The 18,680-nt window shown below is 37.2% G+C and overlaps 3 protein-coding genes across 3 annotated transcripts in view; all 3 read left to right on the forward strand.

The window, feature by feature from the left end:
* Positions 1-471: 471 nt before the first annotated feature.
* LOC117341464 lies at positions 472-2,041 on the forward strand. Its single transcript, XM_033903325.1, has 2 exons — positions 472-1,191; positions 1,428-2,041. The coding sequence occupies exon 1, from the start codon at positions 527-529 to the stop codon at positions 1,178-1,180; it is 654 nt and encodes a 217-aa protein (XP_033759216.1). The 5' UTR covers positions 472-526; the 3' UTR covers positions 1,181-1,191; positions 1,428-2,041.
* A 2,611-nt stretch (positions 2,042-4,652) lies between these two features.
* Positions 4,653-5,971, forward strand: LOC117341474 (complement C1q and tumor necrosis factor-related protein 9-like). The gene is made up of 2 exons (XM_033903336.1): positions 4,653-4,945; positions 5,395-5,971. Exons 1-2 carry the CDS (start codon positions 4,837-4,839, stop codon positions 5,802-5,804), a joined length of 519 nt encoding a protein of 172 aa, XP_033759227.1. The 5' UTR covers positions 4,653-4,836; the 3' UTR covers positions 5,805-5,971.
* A 1,990-nt stretch (positions 5,972-7,961) lies between these two features.
* The window catches only part of LOC117322178 (transient receptor potential cation channel subfamily V member 5-like), a 32,578-nt gene continuing 21,859 nt past the window's right edge, over positions 7,962-18,680 (forward strand). Inside the window, exons 1-2 of the mRNA XM_033876953.1 lie at positions 7,962-8,284; positions 17,676-17,787. The gene's annotated coding sequence lies outside the window, so the exon portion shown is untranslated. The remainder of the gene's footprint in view (positions 8,285-17,675; positions 17,788-18,680) is intronic.

An 18,680-nucleotide genomic window follows, 5' to 3' on the forward strand; every position in this document is an offset into this window, starting at 1 on the left:
TTTATTATTAGTAAGATTTAGGTAGAATATTTGAAGTTACTAAAAACAGGATTAATGAATCCTACTTTTACTCAACCAGCCAGCTGTCAGAATTGTGTGATTATTGACTTTGCATTAGAATAATACTCATCTAACCGAGAAAAATGATGTTCATTCCTGCCGAAGAATAATTGCTTTGTGTTTTGTGTCAAACAAATATGACAATTGTAGATAGATAGATCTACTGGCTCTTATCTGTAATGTAACCTTATTAACACATGTACCTGCGCTTTACCACCACAATATTACAATCTGTGCTTTTTTCGTCATTCCTTTTATTTACCTAGACTGATTCTGTATACAATACTCAATTATATGATCTCGTTTTTTTTTTGTTTTTTTTTCAAGACTTTCTTTAAGTTTGCCATGCACGACTCTCTAAAATAGAAATAGATAACATTAAACAGATCCCACGACAGACAGGCTGTCCTGATAAGGATCTTGGTTTAAATGATATATATAGTCACATTACTACTGCTATAATGAAATGGCGGCGAAAGAAATATTAGGTTTGATTCTTCTTGTTCTGAGGGTAAATGAAATCCAATCGAGAAGCAATGTAGATGGCTATGTGAAACTTCAAGTACCGATGAAGGATGTCGCCTACGATAAGGCCGTGTTCGGAAAGCAAGAACTGGTAGATATTGAGCGGAGACTGAGAGTATTGGAATCAGATAACAGTCGCCTGTTGTTGGAAAATCAGAAAATTCAGATGACGAATATGGAATTGAAACGAGATGTGCGAAAGGTTAGGACCAAACACCATGAGATACAAAAACAATTCCGACGTCTCGCGATAGAAAACTATAATTGTATGCAGGTTATTGGGGACATGAAATCAAGGGTGCAATTGTTATGGGAGGAAAAACAGAAGACAGACACAAAATGGACACAGAAAGTCAACAATCAAGAATCAAAAGACTTCCAGACGAGGAGTAGAAATGTCACGAAACTTAAAAAGACTGGAAACACCGCAAAGGAAGAAACATCTGATTTTACAAACAGTTCAGTTGGTGTCCCTATATATCTGGGGTCCGTCATGGGTCAGTCTGAAGAAATCCTTCCAGTCATCCATGACGAATTGTCTAAATTCCCTGAGGAGTTCAACACCAAGATGCAACCGGACGTGGTCACGGAATAAGAATAGATAAGGTAACAAGCATACAAGTTGTAATGGATTCAATCATGGAAAACACACGTTACATTCAGGTCATTACTTACTTTCAATTTTCTATTTTTCAACTCTATCTTTTAGAAAATATTTTTGCACATTTCCTAAAATATAAAACTTAGTTTTGCATAACATGGAAGTTTGCTGTAATACTGGAGTAAATTTCACCGGATAGTGGTAAAAAGTTTGCATTCTATTGTATGTTTACATTTGACAGTAGCAACCACAGCTGGCGTCGCCTTTCACACACGACTATCAGCACATTTTACCGACCCGGTGGACAACCAGCCGATCATCATGACAGACATTCTCACGAACGAAGGTGCTGCATTCGACAGTTCGACCGGCCAGTTCATCTGCCCAGTAACTGGTGTGTATGTTTTCTTTTTCACGGCTGTGTCCTTCCATGATAAGCACATCGAAATCAGTCTCGTAAAAAACGGACAGACCATTGGAAGTTTAGTGAGTGGTAATTCTGGTTATTGGGGGTCCGCCTCCAACGTGGTAATCGTCAATGCACAGGAACGGGATTACATCTGGCCTAAAGTCAACGATCAATATCATGGCACCGGATCGCTTTTAGATCATTATTTCACTACCTTTTCCGGATTTCTACTTTACAGAAGTTAAATGAATGATTTGAATATTATCATTTGGATGGTTCTTATTAAATAGAAGTTATCTTCACTGTGTTAAATCACATTTTGCGAGTAGATTTTATTTGAAAATAGCTCAACCTAACTTAATGTAAATCATGAACGGTCACATTCATTATCAGAAAACTTCCTCGTTACCAGTGTCATACATTTTCCATTCATTGTATATGTTATATTGCAAACATTGTCCTGATTGTAGCTTCATAGATTTATTTACAACACCATAGTTTGAATATTGTATTTTTGTGCCAAAATTAAGTAATACTGCTAAGAGTCAACATAATGCGTTTTTTTAAATTCCATAGTACCAGTTAATATAACTAGTTTTGTCAACTTTATCGACTTTTAAAGCGGCAATGCAACGAAATCTTCGTGTAGTGCCAGGACTAGCGTGAAGAAGTACTGGACTTCAGATTCAGATTCTTTTATTTCTTTGTGTTTTTCAACACATCAGAGAAAAGACATTATACAACAATGCAATGTAATATAGTATGACACAATACAGAATTACAAAAATACATGTACATTACGCTTAGTTGTCTAACATACTCATGTTATGTATACGTACACTTTAATATTACTATAAATTATAAAAATGACCATAACGTCATTATGACAGTACACAATAGTTCATGTACGTTATAAATAGACTAACATATAGTAAATTCAGAAAGGTTTGCTGGAATTCTGCTAAATAAGTTTAATCTCCCATGGTGTACATGATCTTTTTATAAGGCAAGCGACAAATACCAAAACTCAACAACACAGTATGAAACCGTCTGTAGAGCGATCCTCCAACGACAAGCGATCCGCTCCAATGACAATTGACTCCCACCCCCATCCCTCCCCCTCCACCATTCCACCATAAACGTGCAGTCTTGGGACATCGGGGAGCCAATATCCAATCAGCGGAAAATAACTGTAGATCTCTACTAACGAATCTGGCCGAATGATCGGGTCATCAAAGGAACCGCTGTATATCTTACAGCATCTCATCATATATGATATAATGAAAGAATAAGTCTGTGTATGATTGCAAAGAAGGTAATATAGACGATAGCTCTCACCAGAAGACAAAAGGTCTGGTTAGAGATATTGGATGGTGTTTGCCTGGCTTGGTCGTGAAATAATGGCTGGCCATTCGGAATAAACAGTTCACTCCTGAAATCAAAGAGATCAGAAAAAGACTTTATCCTATCATGAAGGAGAACCGTTAGGAAGGAGCGTAAGGCCAAGCTTGTCCGGGACAAGATGTCTGTTGATGGGGAATTATACACTGCTCAATCAAAGGACATTTTTCGCGGACAAAAGAATTTTGACAACGAACCAATTTAACCAAAACCAGAGGTTATTTGTAATACCCTTAGAGTGAACACTTGAAATTAGTTTCATAAATTTAAAAGGTCCCAGGAATCTCACCTTCGGTAGCCAAGGCTTTGGATGTCATAGCTTCAAGTTGTGTTAACAAAATGTGCGTGCCAGAACATATCAGCTAGTTGATATATTTAATTAGTATACAGGGTATATGTAACTAAAAGATTAAACAATATGCGAAGATCACTCAAATCTAACTATGAATCTAACAGATTGCGTATGATTGGCAGCGATACGTCATACCCAGGAGAGATACATATAAAAAGGTCGTCAATTACAGATGTAAATACCTGGTAATGGTATACATTTTTTTTTATCTATGTAAGACTCTGAGCGGGGCTATGAGAACAAATTATGTTGATGTGGAAACCTTTATATGCACATTCTGAAGACTAGATATCAATGTAATTGAATGTAAAGTGTTTATTATTGATAGTATTTAGGCAGGATATTTAAAATCAATGAAAACAGGATGAATGAATTCTACTTTTGCTCCTCCAGCTGTCAGCATTGTGTGATTATTGACTTTGCATTAGAATAATACTTGTCTTACCAAGAAAAGTGACGTGCAGTCCTGCCGAAGAAAAACTGCTTCGTGCTTTGTGTCAAACAAATATGGCAATTGTAGATAGATAGATCTACTGGCTCTTATCTGTAATGTAACCTTATTAACACATGTACCTGCGCTTTACCATCACAATATTACAATTTGTGCTTCACAACATTATCATCATTATTTGTTAATTCTTTTATTTACCTACTTCTGTATGCAATACACATATAACGAACTCAATGCCTATCTTGGAGTAGGAGCTCGTTATTTTTTAAGACTTTTTATGTATGCCATGCACGACTATCTAAAATAGAAATAGATAACATTAAACAGATCCAACGACAGACAGGCTGTCCTGATAAGGATCTTGGTTAAATGATATATATAGTCACATTACTACTGCTATAATGAAAATGGCGGCGAAAGAAATATTAGGTTTGGTTCTTCTTGTTCTGAGGGTAAGTGAAATCCAATCGAGAAGCAATGTAGATGGCTATGTGAAACTTCAAGTACCGTTGAAGGATGTCGCCTACGATAAGGCCGTGTTCGGAAAGCAAGAACTGGTAGATATTGAGCGGAGATTGAGAACATTGGAATCAGATAACAGTCGCCTGTTGTTGGAAAATCAGAAAATTCATATGACGAATATGGAATTGAAACGAGATGTGCGAAAGGTTAAGACCAAAAATCATGAGATACAAAAACAATTCCGACGTCTCGCGATAGAAAACCATAATTGTATGCAGGTTTTTGGGGACATGAAATCAAGGGTGCAATTGTTATGGGAGGAAAAACAGAAGACAGACACAAAATGGGGACACAGAAAGCCAACAAACAAGAATCAAAAGACTTCCAGACGAGAAGTAGAAATGTCACGAAACTTAAAAAGACTGGAAACACCGTAAAGGAAGAAACATCTGATTTTACAAACAGTTCAGTTGGTGTCCCTATATATCTGGGGTCCGTCATTGGTCTGTCTGAAGAAATCCCTTCCAGTCATCCATGACGAATTGTCTAAATTCCCTGAGGAGTTCAACACCAAGATGCAACCGGACGATACTGATCACTTGGTGAACAATCAATCAATCGTGCACGTTCCAGACGGAAACGACGATCACATCACAACCAGCGAGAACAATAGGAAAGTCAGGGGTGAGTTGGTAAATCGATCCTGTTTAAAATATTTAAAATTCTTTGTTTAGTGCATGGCTACGGAATAAGAATAGATCAGGCACTCAATTAAACAAATTGTCAAGGATTGATCATGGAAAGCTAAACGTTGAATACATAGAGAATATTTAATGGTTTCCCGTTTGATATGACATATATTTCACGATTATGACAGAATACCGTTATTTTCACGAGTGCAAAGCATGAGTGAAAACATATAGAAATATTATATTTTACGAGTGTTCATTATTTACTTTCAACAAGCGAACTCTTATTTGACTCTATCTTTAAGAAACATACTTTTGCACATTTCCTAAACTGTAAAACCGAGTTACGCATAACATGGAAGTTTGCTGTAGTCTGGAGTGAATTTCAGGAGGTAATGGTAACGAGTTTATAAATAACATCTCTTGCATGTTAACATTTCACAGTAGCCACCACTGGTGTCGCCTTTCACACACGACTATCAGAATACTTTACCAACCCTGGAGACGACCAGCCGATCATCATGGCAGACATTCTCACGAACGAAGGTGCTGCATTCGACAGATCGACCGGCCAGTTCACCTGCCCTGTAAGCGGTGTTTATGTCTTTTTTATCACTGCCGTGTCCTTCCAAGATAAGCACATCCAAATAGGACTTTTGAAAAACGGCCATAACATTGAAAGTTTAGTAAATGGTAACTCTGGTTATTGGGGGTCAGCTTCCAACATGGTAATCGTCCATGCCCAGGAAGGTGACCACATCTGGCCTCAAGTCGACGGACAAATTCATGACATGGGAACGCTTCTAGATAGATATTATACCACCTTTTCCGGGTTTCTTCTTTACAAAAGTTAAGTTAATTATTAGAACATTGACATTCGTATTTCTCTGATTCAATAAATTACCTGGAGGGCCCACTTACGACTCTGGCCAAACTATTGCGCCGTGAAATGAACCACTGTCTAAGTTTCAGCTTCGTATAATACAGTTAATATGGTATATTAAATTAATAAGTCAGTGTAGAATTGTGTTTTGTTACGTTATCATTTACAATTAAATAATTTGAATATCTTCATGGAAGCTGTATATCGACAGCAGTACGAGTCTTATTGTCTCAACGGAAGAAACAGGATCTGATTGGAGCTCTTTGACTGTGGTTACCTGGCTTGGCCGTGGAATAAGAACACGGGCTCAACAAGATGTCAGATGGCCTGTAAATAATCTTTGAGGCGGGAATATTTAATACTTATCGGACTCATCATAACAATATTGTGAGTGGATTTCTAAGCTTAATTTACATATAAGTGTCAGTTTAATGATAAAACTAAAACTATTTTAATTCACTGTCATCCAAGGGCATCGAAGCAGACAGGTGAAATATATTCTGTAATATCACATGTGTACAATGGATATGTTTTAACAACATAAAACGCTCTCTAATAATATTGCCCGTCAGAAATGAAATTATTATGTATGTGTAATTGTATATTAAAATTAATTGGTATAAACTTATTGTATTTCAATAATTATCATAAAACGATACTGTTTCTAAAAAAGGTAAGATACAAAATTAATGTGTCCAGTATATCCGGTCTACAACTAAGCCCTAAATGTTTTTGTTTTGTTTATATATACGCACAAACAATATACGATATCCAAGTCAGGTTTAAAACTTTCAGATGGAAAATATGCCTGTTTTTTTTTTTTTTTTTTGTATTATAAATCACTGTCTTCAGAAACAAAATAGAGCTCGCGATATATAAAACCATCATCAAGTTACGAGACATCAAGTAATGATTAAGAGACAGGATTCGTATACTAGAGATCTAGAAAATACACCATTTATTCTGTTACAGGAGTCACAAAATTATTCACACTATATAAGCTAAGATACCTCTTGCTGTACTTCGAAGAGTTATTTTCTGTACAGCGCTGATATATGACTTTTACACTGAGGCACGTGACGATGTTCCTGGTGGAGTATCATAGGAAAGTATCTAGACAATTCTGTCATGTTGTCTTTGTGTGATTTCATATTTTAAGTGTATGCCCTCATAACACAACTGAACAAAACATAAATATATTGTGTGTACCGTGTAAATAAACCACAACACATATCAGGTTTCATTTAATACCCGATACACGTATTTAATTCTCTTATACAAATGGCGCAATTTAACAGTACGATCATAATATGTTATTTTCCGGAGGTACATGAGTAATGCCGTGATCCCATAAGGTAACTTAACAATGGTGGACTGGTACAGGTACGCCATAAAGATTGATTAAATTAGGGGTGTAGGTTGGTTACACTCCGCTGGGAAAACTTTGAACATTTATACTTCATTGATGATGACGATAATTCCTTGTGAATACACTTATTTGTGACTTACTTTGACGAAGCATTTCAGCCTCTATAGACTAACTATAGGGTGCTGCCTTTAACATCCAATATATACTTGCAAGAGGCATTTTAATCGGCTATTATGCCTGATATCAGACCTGACGGAATGTGCCAGCCGTTATTTCATTTTGTTTTACGTTTGTGATATAGAAATGTATATATTTCATTTCAAGTAAAACATCAAGTAGTTTCTGTACGTTTACATAATGCACGTGCATTGCTATCGGTATATTAATGTAATCTGCGTATTAAGCTAGAATTCTGCTGAATCACAATTTCCTATCAAATATTATGCACGTTATACTCCCTGAAGTTATTAAAAAAGGATTAGGATTATTATCAATACATTAAAGAAAAGAAAAATCGCAATATAAGTCAACAATAACCACACGGATTTCTACCTATACTGTATACACTTACATAGGTTAATACAAAACGTATTAGCAAACATGCATCGGTATACGCTGATATATACATGTTTCTAACATGGGTGTCGGGTTATTAGCAATACACAATGGAGTTTGACCTGTCGAGGACAAAGACTGGAACTTGTGACTCTCGAGTTATCGCACAAAGAAACTCTACTGGAGGCGATACGTCACGGTGTTGTGGGAAAACTCAGGTGCAAAATACACAGGTGTATAAATAGATATGATAGTATATATACATATATACACACACATACTGTACGCAAGAGTATCGATCTATAGACGAATCCTTTATCTGTGAAAGCCATGCTTTACCTGTAGGTGTACCCGGCAATACACAGGTACATATATATCTACCTGGCTCAGAGACAAAGACAGCCACGCCAATTTACGCACTTCTATAATTAATGAAGGAGTCGCAACATATTTCTATGCTATGAAGTTAAGTCGGGTGGATTTGGAACTGTGGGGAGTTGAAGACCTCCAGTCCTAGACATGAACAGGTATGTACGTTACAAATATTAGTGTTGCAGCGTGTTATTTAAATCCCTTATATGGCATCAAGATTACATAACAGAAAATCGATAGAAATTGATCAGTAACTGATGGATGTCTTAATTTTCAGTAATGTAAACGTTAGTGTTTTAGTTGATATGGAGGTCTAAACGTGACCACAACCGATTTTCTGGTTTATGCTTTTCTTTATTCTGTCAATATTATCAGTGTTAATAGATCTTTGTTAGAACACAGAAACAAATACAGGAGAGCATGCTAAGTGGTCCTAGTGATTAAGATTTTTTTTAAAAAGACGTTGTTTGCGTTTAAGGAATGGAAAACCTACAAATGCATGGCGATCGGTTAATCAGTATTGATGCATATCGATCGGTGGCGATCGTGGTATGATTGCCTTGTAATCAAATACACGTTTTCACTAACATTAAAACTATACGTCAACCATACTCATATATCACTGAATTAAGCTGAAGTTAAATGTCCATGTGTTGATATTTAACATACACGTGTATCCGGAGCTGACGATTTCAAAAGAACAATAGCAACTCTATCTGGTTGATCGATTTGTTTTACCCGAATGATTTGTAGGTTTTCGCACACGTAGAAATTTCGATCGTTGATAATACCTGATCGATAGTAGTATAACTATAGCAGGATTGTACCAGGTGAAAATCGGTAACGGTTTTCCCACTTTGTATGAACGTCCGTGTGGAATTCATTTGGCCTGAGTTTAATTACTGTCTGGCTCCATTGTGTTCTGCGTTTATTTATGTTTTTTTTTTTTTTTTTTGAGAGAGAGGGGTACATAAGCTCCACTCTTGTTACAAGTGCTGTGCAAGGATTCACATGTATAGAACGACCCTACGATTTGGGTGCCGAAAACCGACACATAACATGTACCGAAACTGTTTGGTGATAGCCCGGGAAGGGGGAGTAGGAGGGGGTGGGGGTGGGTGGGTCGGGGTGGGGGGTGGGGGGTGTAGGAGGGGTGCTGGGGTGGGGGTGGGGGGGGGGGGGGGGGGGGTACCAGTTTTTGGTTATTTAAAACGTACGTTGTTCTTTGTAGGAATCTCCAAGACGAACGCTATTTGGTTGTTTAAAATGTACTTTGTTGTTTGTATGAGTCTCGGTCTGGCAATGTACATAATTTACTATTGTTCCTCTCCAGTTCCAGCAAAAAGCTAAGATAGGCAGTTAGCTAGGGTTCATGATAACCCTAATCAGTTGTTCCATATATAATGTAGAGCTCGCTAATCCATACTGAGGCTCAAACAGCCAGTGCCAAATATAAAGGTCAGTTCTGTAGTCTTAACATCACTCATTCATCATCGTATTTTCACCGTCATTTCCCTGAAAATGAAATATAGTCTTTACCAAGTATAGAACTATGTGATTCCTCTATAGTTCCTCTGTAATGCATTGGTGCGTTCATCCATTACAATAGTTACAAGTATTTGAGATATGTTTTTTTTTTGTATTTCTCGAGACATTCATGAGTATATTATATTACAAAATAGGATTTCCATGAATTAAATATCAGTAAAACGTTCGTCAGTTAGTTTAATCTTTGTAATACAGATAATCTTATTTGGGTACCACAATGGAGCCTCATGGACTACAAACGGTAATTGAGTGTAGACGTATTAAATTGTACCATTGACTGTATGATAGGATTACGTCAATTAAAAAAAAACATTGAACTTTAATTGGTAGTTAACCAACGCCTTTGCTGTTCAAGTCTGAACTAGGTTTTCATAAACAGAACAATCAGTAATCAAGGCCATGTAGTCGTCTAGAAAATCCAACGTTATAATAATATCAAGGACTTAAAGAAACGAATAGGTCTACGTCAAAATGCAAAGGGGAAATTTGTTCACCGAAAGCTCAAGATGTGAATATACGTGCACATTTTACGCGCATATCAAACTCGTGCCTATATCACTATGTTTTATTCAAATTCATTAATAATACCATGTCTGATCAATATTGTCACACAGGCAAGTTTGGAGACGAAAAAAAACGGTAAAGTTAAGCTTGCTATGAATGTGATAATCGAATCGTACATTCCACTGCCATTTACCGATTTTTACTATAAATAGTTTCTCTGTTTAACCCCAGGATATCACATATTGGGAACAACCAACCAATTGAAAAAATATATTTTTGAAACAGCCCCTGTGTGTAGGACGTTGAGCCAAGGATAAAATGTCTGGCAGCCACTGATTGGCCAGTATGTTATGAAGTGAGAAAATAGATATGTAGCCTGATAGGTAACTATCAATAAGAAATGTTGATATAAATTTTCTTAAGTCCGATTGGTTTTTTTCCCAAAAGTTCACGTAATAATAGTAAACAGGTAAACATTTAAGATTTTTGAGAATGTTTACTGCGAAATTCACCTATTTTCAAAATGGCTACCCTGGAGAAAATTTGAGCTGAAGGACCCAACTTTTTTTTTTGATTAGGTGTTATATCAGACCCTAAACTTTTGTTATAAACCATAATCGTCATATTCAATTCAAGAATTTGAATGAAATAATCCAAAACGTTAACACTAAGGTCTACGGGAAAACAATTGGTTGGTTGGTCTCTATTGTAATTACTGACCTTGTGAACCAGGAATGACGTCATTTAGTACAAAGCGACAAACTATAGAGACGACGAAGACACATACTCTATTTTGACACCAAAAGTTTTGTTGCGTATTGATTACCGTCCTCTCAACAGCTAATGGTTATATCAGAAAGGCTTCTCCTGTCTGCAGGTGGCATACGTTAGTTGAGTGATTGATTTTGGAAGCAACGTTCCTTGTGAGAGCGATGGGGAAGCTGACAAAAAAAGTAGTTACAGGGCCTATCGATGGTGGACTTAACGAAAGAGTAGTGACAGGGCCTATCGATGGTGGATTTAACGAAAGAGCAGTGACAGGGCCTATCGATGGTGGATTTAACTAAAGAGTAGTGACAGGGCCTATCGATGGTGGATTTAACGAAAGAGTAGTGACAGGGCCTATCGATGGTGGATTTAACTAAAGAGTAGTGACAGGGCCTATTGATGGTGGATTTAACTAAAGAGTAGTGACAGGGCCTATCGATGGTGGATTTAACGAAAGAGTAGTGACAGGGCCTATCGATGGTGGATTTAACTAAAGAGTAGTGACAGGGCCTATCGATGGTGGATTTAACGAAAGAGTAGTGACAGGGTATATCGATGGTGGATTTAACTAAAGAGTAGTGACAGGGCCTAGTGATGGTGGATTTAACTAAAGAGTAGTGACAGGGTCTATTGATGGTGGATTTAACTAAATAGTAGTGACAGGGTCTATTGATGGTGGATTAAACTAAAGAGTAGTGACAGGGTCTATCGATGGTGGATTTAACTAAAGAGTAGTGACAGGGCCTATCGATGGTGAATTTAACTAAAGAGTAGTGACTGGGCCTATCGATGGTGAATTTAACTGAAGAGTAGTGACAGGGTATATCGATGGTGGATTTAACTAAAGAGTAGTGACAGGGTCTATCGATGGTGGATTTAACTAAAGAGTAGTGACAGGGCCTTTCGATGGTGGATTTATCTAAAGAGTAGTGACAGGGCCTATCGATGGTGGATTTAACTAAAGAGTAGTGACAGGGCCTATCGATGGTGGATTTAACTAAAGAGTAGTGACAGGGTCTATCGATGGTGGATTTAACTAAAGAGTAGTGACAGGGCCTTTCGATGGTGGATTTATCTAAAGAGTAGTGACAGGGCCTATCGATGGTGGATTTAACTAAAGAGTAGTAACAGGGCCTATCGATGGTGGATTTAACTAAAGAGTAGTGACAGCGCCTATCGATGGTGGATTTAACGAAAGAGTGGTGACAGGGCCTATCGATGGTGGATTTAACAAAAGAGTAGTGACAGGGTATATCGATGGTGGATTTATCTAAAGAGTAGTGACAGGGTATATCGATGGTGGATTTAACTAAAGAGTAGTGACAGGGCCTATCGATGGTGGAGTTAACGAAAGAGTAGTGACAGGGTATATCGATGGTGGATTTATCTAAAGAGTAGTGACAGGGTCTATCGATGGTGGATTTAACTAAAGAGTAGTGACAGGGCCTATCGATGGTGGATTTAACGAAAGAGTAGTGACAGGACCTATCGATGGTGGATTTAACTAAAGAGTAGTGACAGGGCCTATCGATGGTGGATTTAACTAAAGAGCAGTGACAGGGTCTATCGATGGTGGATTTAACTAAAGAGTAGTGACAGGGCCTTTCGATGGTGGATTTAACTAAAGAGTAGTGACAGGGCCTATCGATGGTGGATTTAACTAAAGAGTAGTGACAGGGCCTATCGATGGTGGATTTAACTAAAGAGTAGTGACAGGGCCTATCGATGGTGAATTTAACTGAAGAGTAGTGACAGGGCCTATCGATGGTGGATTTAACGAAAGAGTAGTGACAGGGCCTATTGATGGTGGATTTAACTAAAGAGTAGTGACAGGGCCTTTCGATGGTGGATTTAACTAAAGAGTAGTGACAGGGCCTATCGATGGTGGATTTAACGAAAGAGTAGTGACAGGGTATATCGATGGTGGATTTAACTAAAGAGTAGTGACAGGGCCTATCGATGGTGAATTTAACTGAAGAGTAGTGACAGGGTATATCGATGGTGGATTTAACTAAAGAGTAGTGACAGGGCCTATCGATGGTGGATTTAACTAAAGAGTAGTGACAGGGTATATCGATGGTGGATTTATCTAAAGAGTAGTGACAGGGCCTATCGATGGTGGATTTAACTAAAAAGTAGTTACAGGGTATATCGATGGTGGATTTAACTAAAGAGTAGTGACAGGGCCTATCGATGGTGGATTTAACTAAAGAGTAGTGACAGGGCCTATCGATGGTGGATTTAACTAAAGAGTAGTGACAGGGCCTATCGATGGTGGATTTAGCTAAAGAGTAGTGACAGGGCCTATCGATGGTGGATTTAACTAAGCATGCAGTCGTGACAGGGCCTATCGATGGTGGATTTAACTAAACAATAGTGACAGGGCCTATCGATGGTGGATTTAACGAAAGAGTAGTGACAGGGCCTATCGATGGTGGATTTAACTAAAGAGTAGTGACAGGGTCTATTGATGGTGGATTTAACTAAAGAGTAGTGACAGGGCCTATCGATGGTGGATTTAACGAAAGAGTAGTGACAGGGCCTATCGATGGTGGATTTAACTAAATAGTAGCGATAGGGTCTATTGATGGTGGATTTAACTAAAGAGTAGTGGCGGGGTCTATCGATGGTAGGGTAAACGAAAGAGTAGTGGCAAATCCAATCGATGCATCGTGTATTTGCGCTGCAGACTTTATGCATCTATGGAGTTCTAACGATCTGATTAATCCTTCTATCTCGTATACCTTTTATTCCTGTATAATCGTAGAATTGTATTTAGGATATTACGACGCATGCACATCTTAAACATCAGAAGACAATGCAATGCTTCACTCGCCCCCATATTGCTCAAGGTTGAGTACTGACTAATCGACCTATCAAAATCCCGCTATTTTCTGTGCAACGACTCTTAGCATTCACGACAATGAATGATCTTTTGATTTCAAATTAATTTTCACTAAAATATTGCCTTGTAAACCAGCGTGGTTTCCGATTACACTTCTAAATTTGCTCACAATAGCTGTAAATAATTCCAGAAACATTGGTTAAACGGGAAAAAATCTCTGGAACGCGAGCATTAGTGAAGATTAATGTTCCACTTTAAGCTAAAAGATTGGATGTATGGGAGATATTTGTATAAAACAGACTGGCGAACCATTCCGGTACTTGTTTTCATTAAAAATAAGCCTTGTAATTGTTATCTCTTAGCCTACAGAATTTCTATCAACATCTTTCCGCAGCTTGTGTCATTCAATGTTTTATTAACACTGCGGCTTCCAGACCCTAAAGACACACAATAGGCAAAGATCTGTCTTAATCAATGCCTTGTAAATGTACTGTGGGAGGTTAATATACAGAAATTAGAAAGACGGCTAGATCACTCTCACACTAGTAAAAATCTAATATGCATTAATTCCTCACCCTAACATCCCCCAGTATCATGTAAATTATTTGCCGATTTGTCATCAGTGTGAAGAAAGAATAAGTCTAAATAATTATTTCTTTGCGCACACAATTAACTACTTTTTTACTTGGAAGGAAGACATTAACACAGAGGCTTTGTTCAAAGGTTAGTTGTTTTAGGTAATGTAACGTGGTTACGAGGATGGAACAGCTTTCACAGTACAGGTACATTTGGACGTTTGAACTTTTCAGGAATATCTTATCGCTTCCCCATTAATATATGATAATGGATCAGTACTTTTAGAGAGCGATCATTCTCTGCATTGTATACAGGTTTCATTAGTAACCCGACAACTCCTCGATGATTCGTGTGTTCTTCCAAGTACTGTGTTAACATGTTTTTTTAGTACATGTATTAGGAATATATACATTGTAGCTAATCTTGAAGGTTGCTGAATGGTTAACTAATCCTTCCTGCCATTTTAATAGCATGACAATGTACTTTATATAGTAACGAGCAACCCTGTGTTATACATGTAATCTCTACACAAAGGACTGCCAGAGCTACTGCAAACGTTTAATAATCCTATTCAGCTATCGCCAAGATGGCTTAGTTCGATTGAGTACACACAATCTATTCAAGGTAGTTATCTTGCTAGTTCGATTGTTCATCTGTGTGAGGCGAAGTCAGTTGTCAACAGCGATTTGATGCCATAATCTGTTCTGCTGACCAGTGATGATTGCTATAGCGTTATACACGTATTGTAATGACGTTATACACGTATTGTACTAACGTTATACACGTATTGTACTGACGTAATACACGTATTGTACTGACGTAATACACGTATTGTACTGACGTTATACACGTATTGTACTGACGTGATACACGTATTTTACTGACGTTATACACGTATTGTACTGACGTGATACATATATTGTACTGACGTGATACACGTATTGTACTGACGTGATACACGTATTTTACTGACGTTATACACGTATTGTACTGACGTGATACATATATTGTACTGACGTGATACACGTATTGTACTGACGTGATACACGTATTGTACTGACGTTATACACGTATTGTACTGACGTTATACACGTATTGTACTGACGTAATACACGTATTATACTGACGCGATACACGTATTGTACTGACGTTATATACGTATTGTACTGACGTTATACACGTATTGTACTGACGATATACTTGTATTGTACTGACGTGATACATGTATTTTACTGACGTTATACACGTATTGTACTGACGTTATACACGTATTGAACTGACGTTATACACGTATTGTACTGACGTTATACACGTATTGTACTGACGTGATACACGTATTGTACTGACGTTATACACGTGTTGTACTGACGTTATACACGTATTGTACTGACGTTATACACGTATTGTACTGACGTTATACACGTATTGTACTGACTTTATACACGTATTGTACTGACGTTATACTTGTATTGTACTGACGTGATACACGTATTTTACTGACGTTATACACGTATTGTACTGACGTGATACATGTATTGTACTGACGTTATACACGTATTGTACTGACGTTATACACGTATTGTACTGACGTGTACACGTATTATACTGACGTGATACACGTATTGTACTGACGTGATACACGTGTTTTACTGACGTTATACACGTATTGTACTGACGTTATACACGTATTGAACTGACGTTATACACGTATTGTACTGACGTTATACACGTATTGTACTGACGTGGTACACGTATTGTACTGACGTTATTCACGTGTTGTATTGACGTTATACACGTATTGAACTGACGTTATACACGTATTGTACTGACGTTATACACGTATTGTACTGACGTTATACACGTATTGTACTGACGTTGTATACGTATTTTACTGACCTGATACACGTATTGTACTGACGTGATACACGTATTGTACTGACGTGATACACGTATTGTACTGACGTTATACACGTATTGAACTGACGTTATACACGTATTGTACTGACGTGATACACGTATTTTAATGATATTATACACGTATTGTTCTGACGTTATACTCGTATTGTAATCACATTATCCACGTATTGTACTGACGTTATACACGTATTGTACTGACGTTATACACGTATTTTAATGATATTATAAGAATGTAATTATATGTAAAACGTGATTGGAATGTTAGATTTATAATATTTCACAATGAAACATAACATATTTCAGAGAAGGGAAGGAGGGGAGGAGGAGGAAAGAAATAAAAGGTGTTAGAAACAAGGAGAATAATTGCTGTTAATTTGAATACATGTACATAGATTAAATTATTAATTTCTGTAGAGAGATAGAAATAAAAAAAAGTTTCCTTTAGGGTAGAGATGTGGGGAGTAATATTGATAATGGCCTAAATGTCTCCTACTTGATACCGAGTGAGCCACTCTAAAACTAGATAAACCACTTAGGGGTATCTATTTTCTGATATTCATGCGTAATCTTTTGGTATCGCGGATGCACTCGTTCGCATAACATTTTTTTCTGAGTGATCTGTTCAAAACAAGACACCAGATATAATTTCCGAGTAGAGATTGCCACCCAAAAGCTCAAAATCATTACATAATCTAGTCATATATGTTTCACCATTCTCCCATCAGCTGGAACAGGTTGATGTGTGAGAATTGTACGGTGGCTGATTTGTGCCATTTCGTTATTTTGTCTTTTCGCCCCGAAAACACGAAATTTAACAAACCTTAAATCTCGTCTTTTCGCCCCGAAAACACGAAATTTAACAAACATTAAATCTCGTCTTTTCGCCCCGAAAACACGAAAATTAACAAACCTTAATTATTAATTCTCTCGCGAAAAGACGAAAAGACGAGAATTAAGGTTTGTTAAATTTCGTGTTTCCGGGGCGAAAAGTCGAGAATTAAGGTTTGTTAAATTTCGTGTTTTCGGGGCGAAAAGACGAGAATTAAGGTAAATTTTAAGCTGGATATACCAATCTAAATCAAGATATTTTCCAAAGTAGTCTTTTCCCTCCACAGCAGAACATTGACTACGAAATTTAATGTCAAAAACATAGACGTGTATAAAGTGCTGAATATCATACATACTAATGTATAATCAGTCGTACAGGTATTAATAGTTTAATGCAGCTAGATTTCAATAAAGAGTTAAAGGAGCTAAGATAATCCTGAATTATTCCTCAGTATGACCCCGATGTTGTTCCATACAGGAGTACAGTTGTTTTACCATATACACATGTGATTTAAGGTACAAACTACCAGTTCGACTAACTCTGTCTGTTGTATTTACAGAACAATTAACAAGACTACTGTAGGACTGGGTAACACCAGGAGACGAGAGAGATTGGCAATTATTTAACACCATGAAGCAGACAACACTTTCTACTGAATTGGATCTGATGAGGTAATGATAATGCTCATGACTAACAATATCGATATAGTCCATTGCGAATGCTGTTCTGGTGAGATAATGAGATTCAGTTCTCACATATTCTATATCGAGTGTTGTCCTGGTGAGATAATGAGATTCAGTTCTCACATAGTCTATATCGAGTGTTGTCCTGGTGAGATAATGAGATTCAGTATAATACAGTCTATATCGAGTGTTGTCCTGGTGAGATAATGAGATTCAGTTCTCACATATTCTATATCGAGTGTTGTCCTGGTAGGATAATGAGATTCAGTATAATACAGTCTATATCGAGTGTTGTCCTGGTGAGATAATGATATACAGTATAATACAGTCTATATCGAGTGTTGTCCTGGTGAGATAATGAGATACAGTATAATACAGTCTATATCGAGTGTTGTCTTGGTGAGATAATGAGATACAGTATAATACAGTCTACATTGAGTATTGTCCAGATGAGATAATAAGATACAGTATAATACAGTCTATATCGAGTGTTGTCCTGGTGAGATAATGAGATACAGTATAATACAGTCTATATCGAGTGTTGTGGTGAGATAATGAGATACAGTATAATACAGTCTATATCGAGTGTTGTGGTGAGATAATGAGATGCAGTATAATACAGTCTATATCGAGTGTTGTCCTGGTGAGATAATGATATACAGTATAATACAGTCTATATCGAGTGTTGTCCTGGTGAGATAATGAGATACAGTATAATACAGTCTATATCAAGTGTTGTCTTGGTGAGATAATGAGATACAGTATAATACAGTCTATATCGAGTGTTGTCTTGGTGAGATAATGAGATACAGTATAATACAGTCTATATCGAGTGTTGTCTTAGTGAGATAATAAGATACAGTATATTACAGTCTATATCG

This window comes from Pecten maximus, chromosome 2, assembly GCF_902652985.1.
Source record: "Pecten maximus chromosome 2, xPecMax1.1, whole genome shotgun sequence".
NCBI classification, from domain to species: Eukaryota; Metazoa; Mollusca; class Bivalvia; order Pectinida; family Pectinidae; genus Pecten; species Pecten maximus.

What these genes read in the sequence shown, in the direction of transcription:
- LOC117341464 (XM_033903325.1), top strand. Translation starts at nt 527, where the DNA reads ATGGCGGCGAAAGAAATATTAGGTTTGATTCTTCTTGTTCTGAGGGTA.
- LOC117341474 (XM_033903336.1), top strand. Translation starts at nt 4,837, where the DNA reads ATGCAACCGGACGATACTGATCACTTGGTGAACAATCAATCAATCGTG. An exon ending in GAACAATAGGAAAGTCAGGG is followed by an intron (nt 4,946 to 5,394) that starts GTGAGTTGGTAA and finishes AACATTTCACAG; the next exon opens with TAGCCACCACTGGTGTCGCC.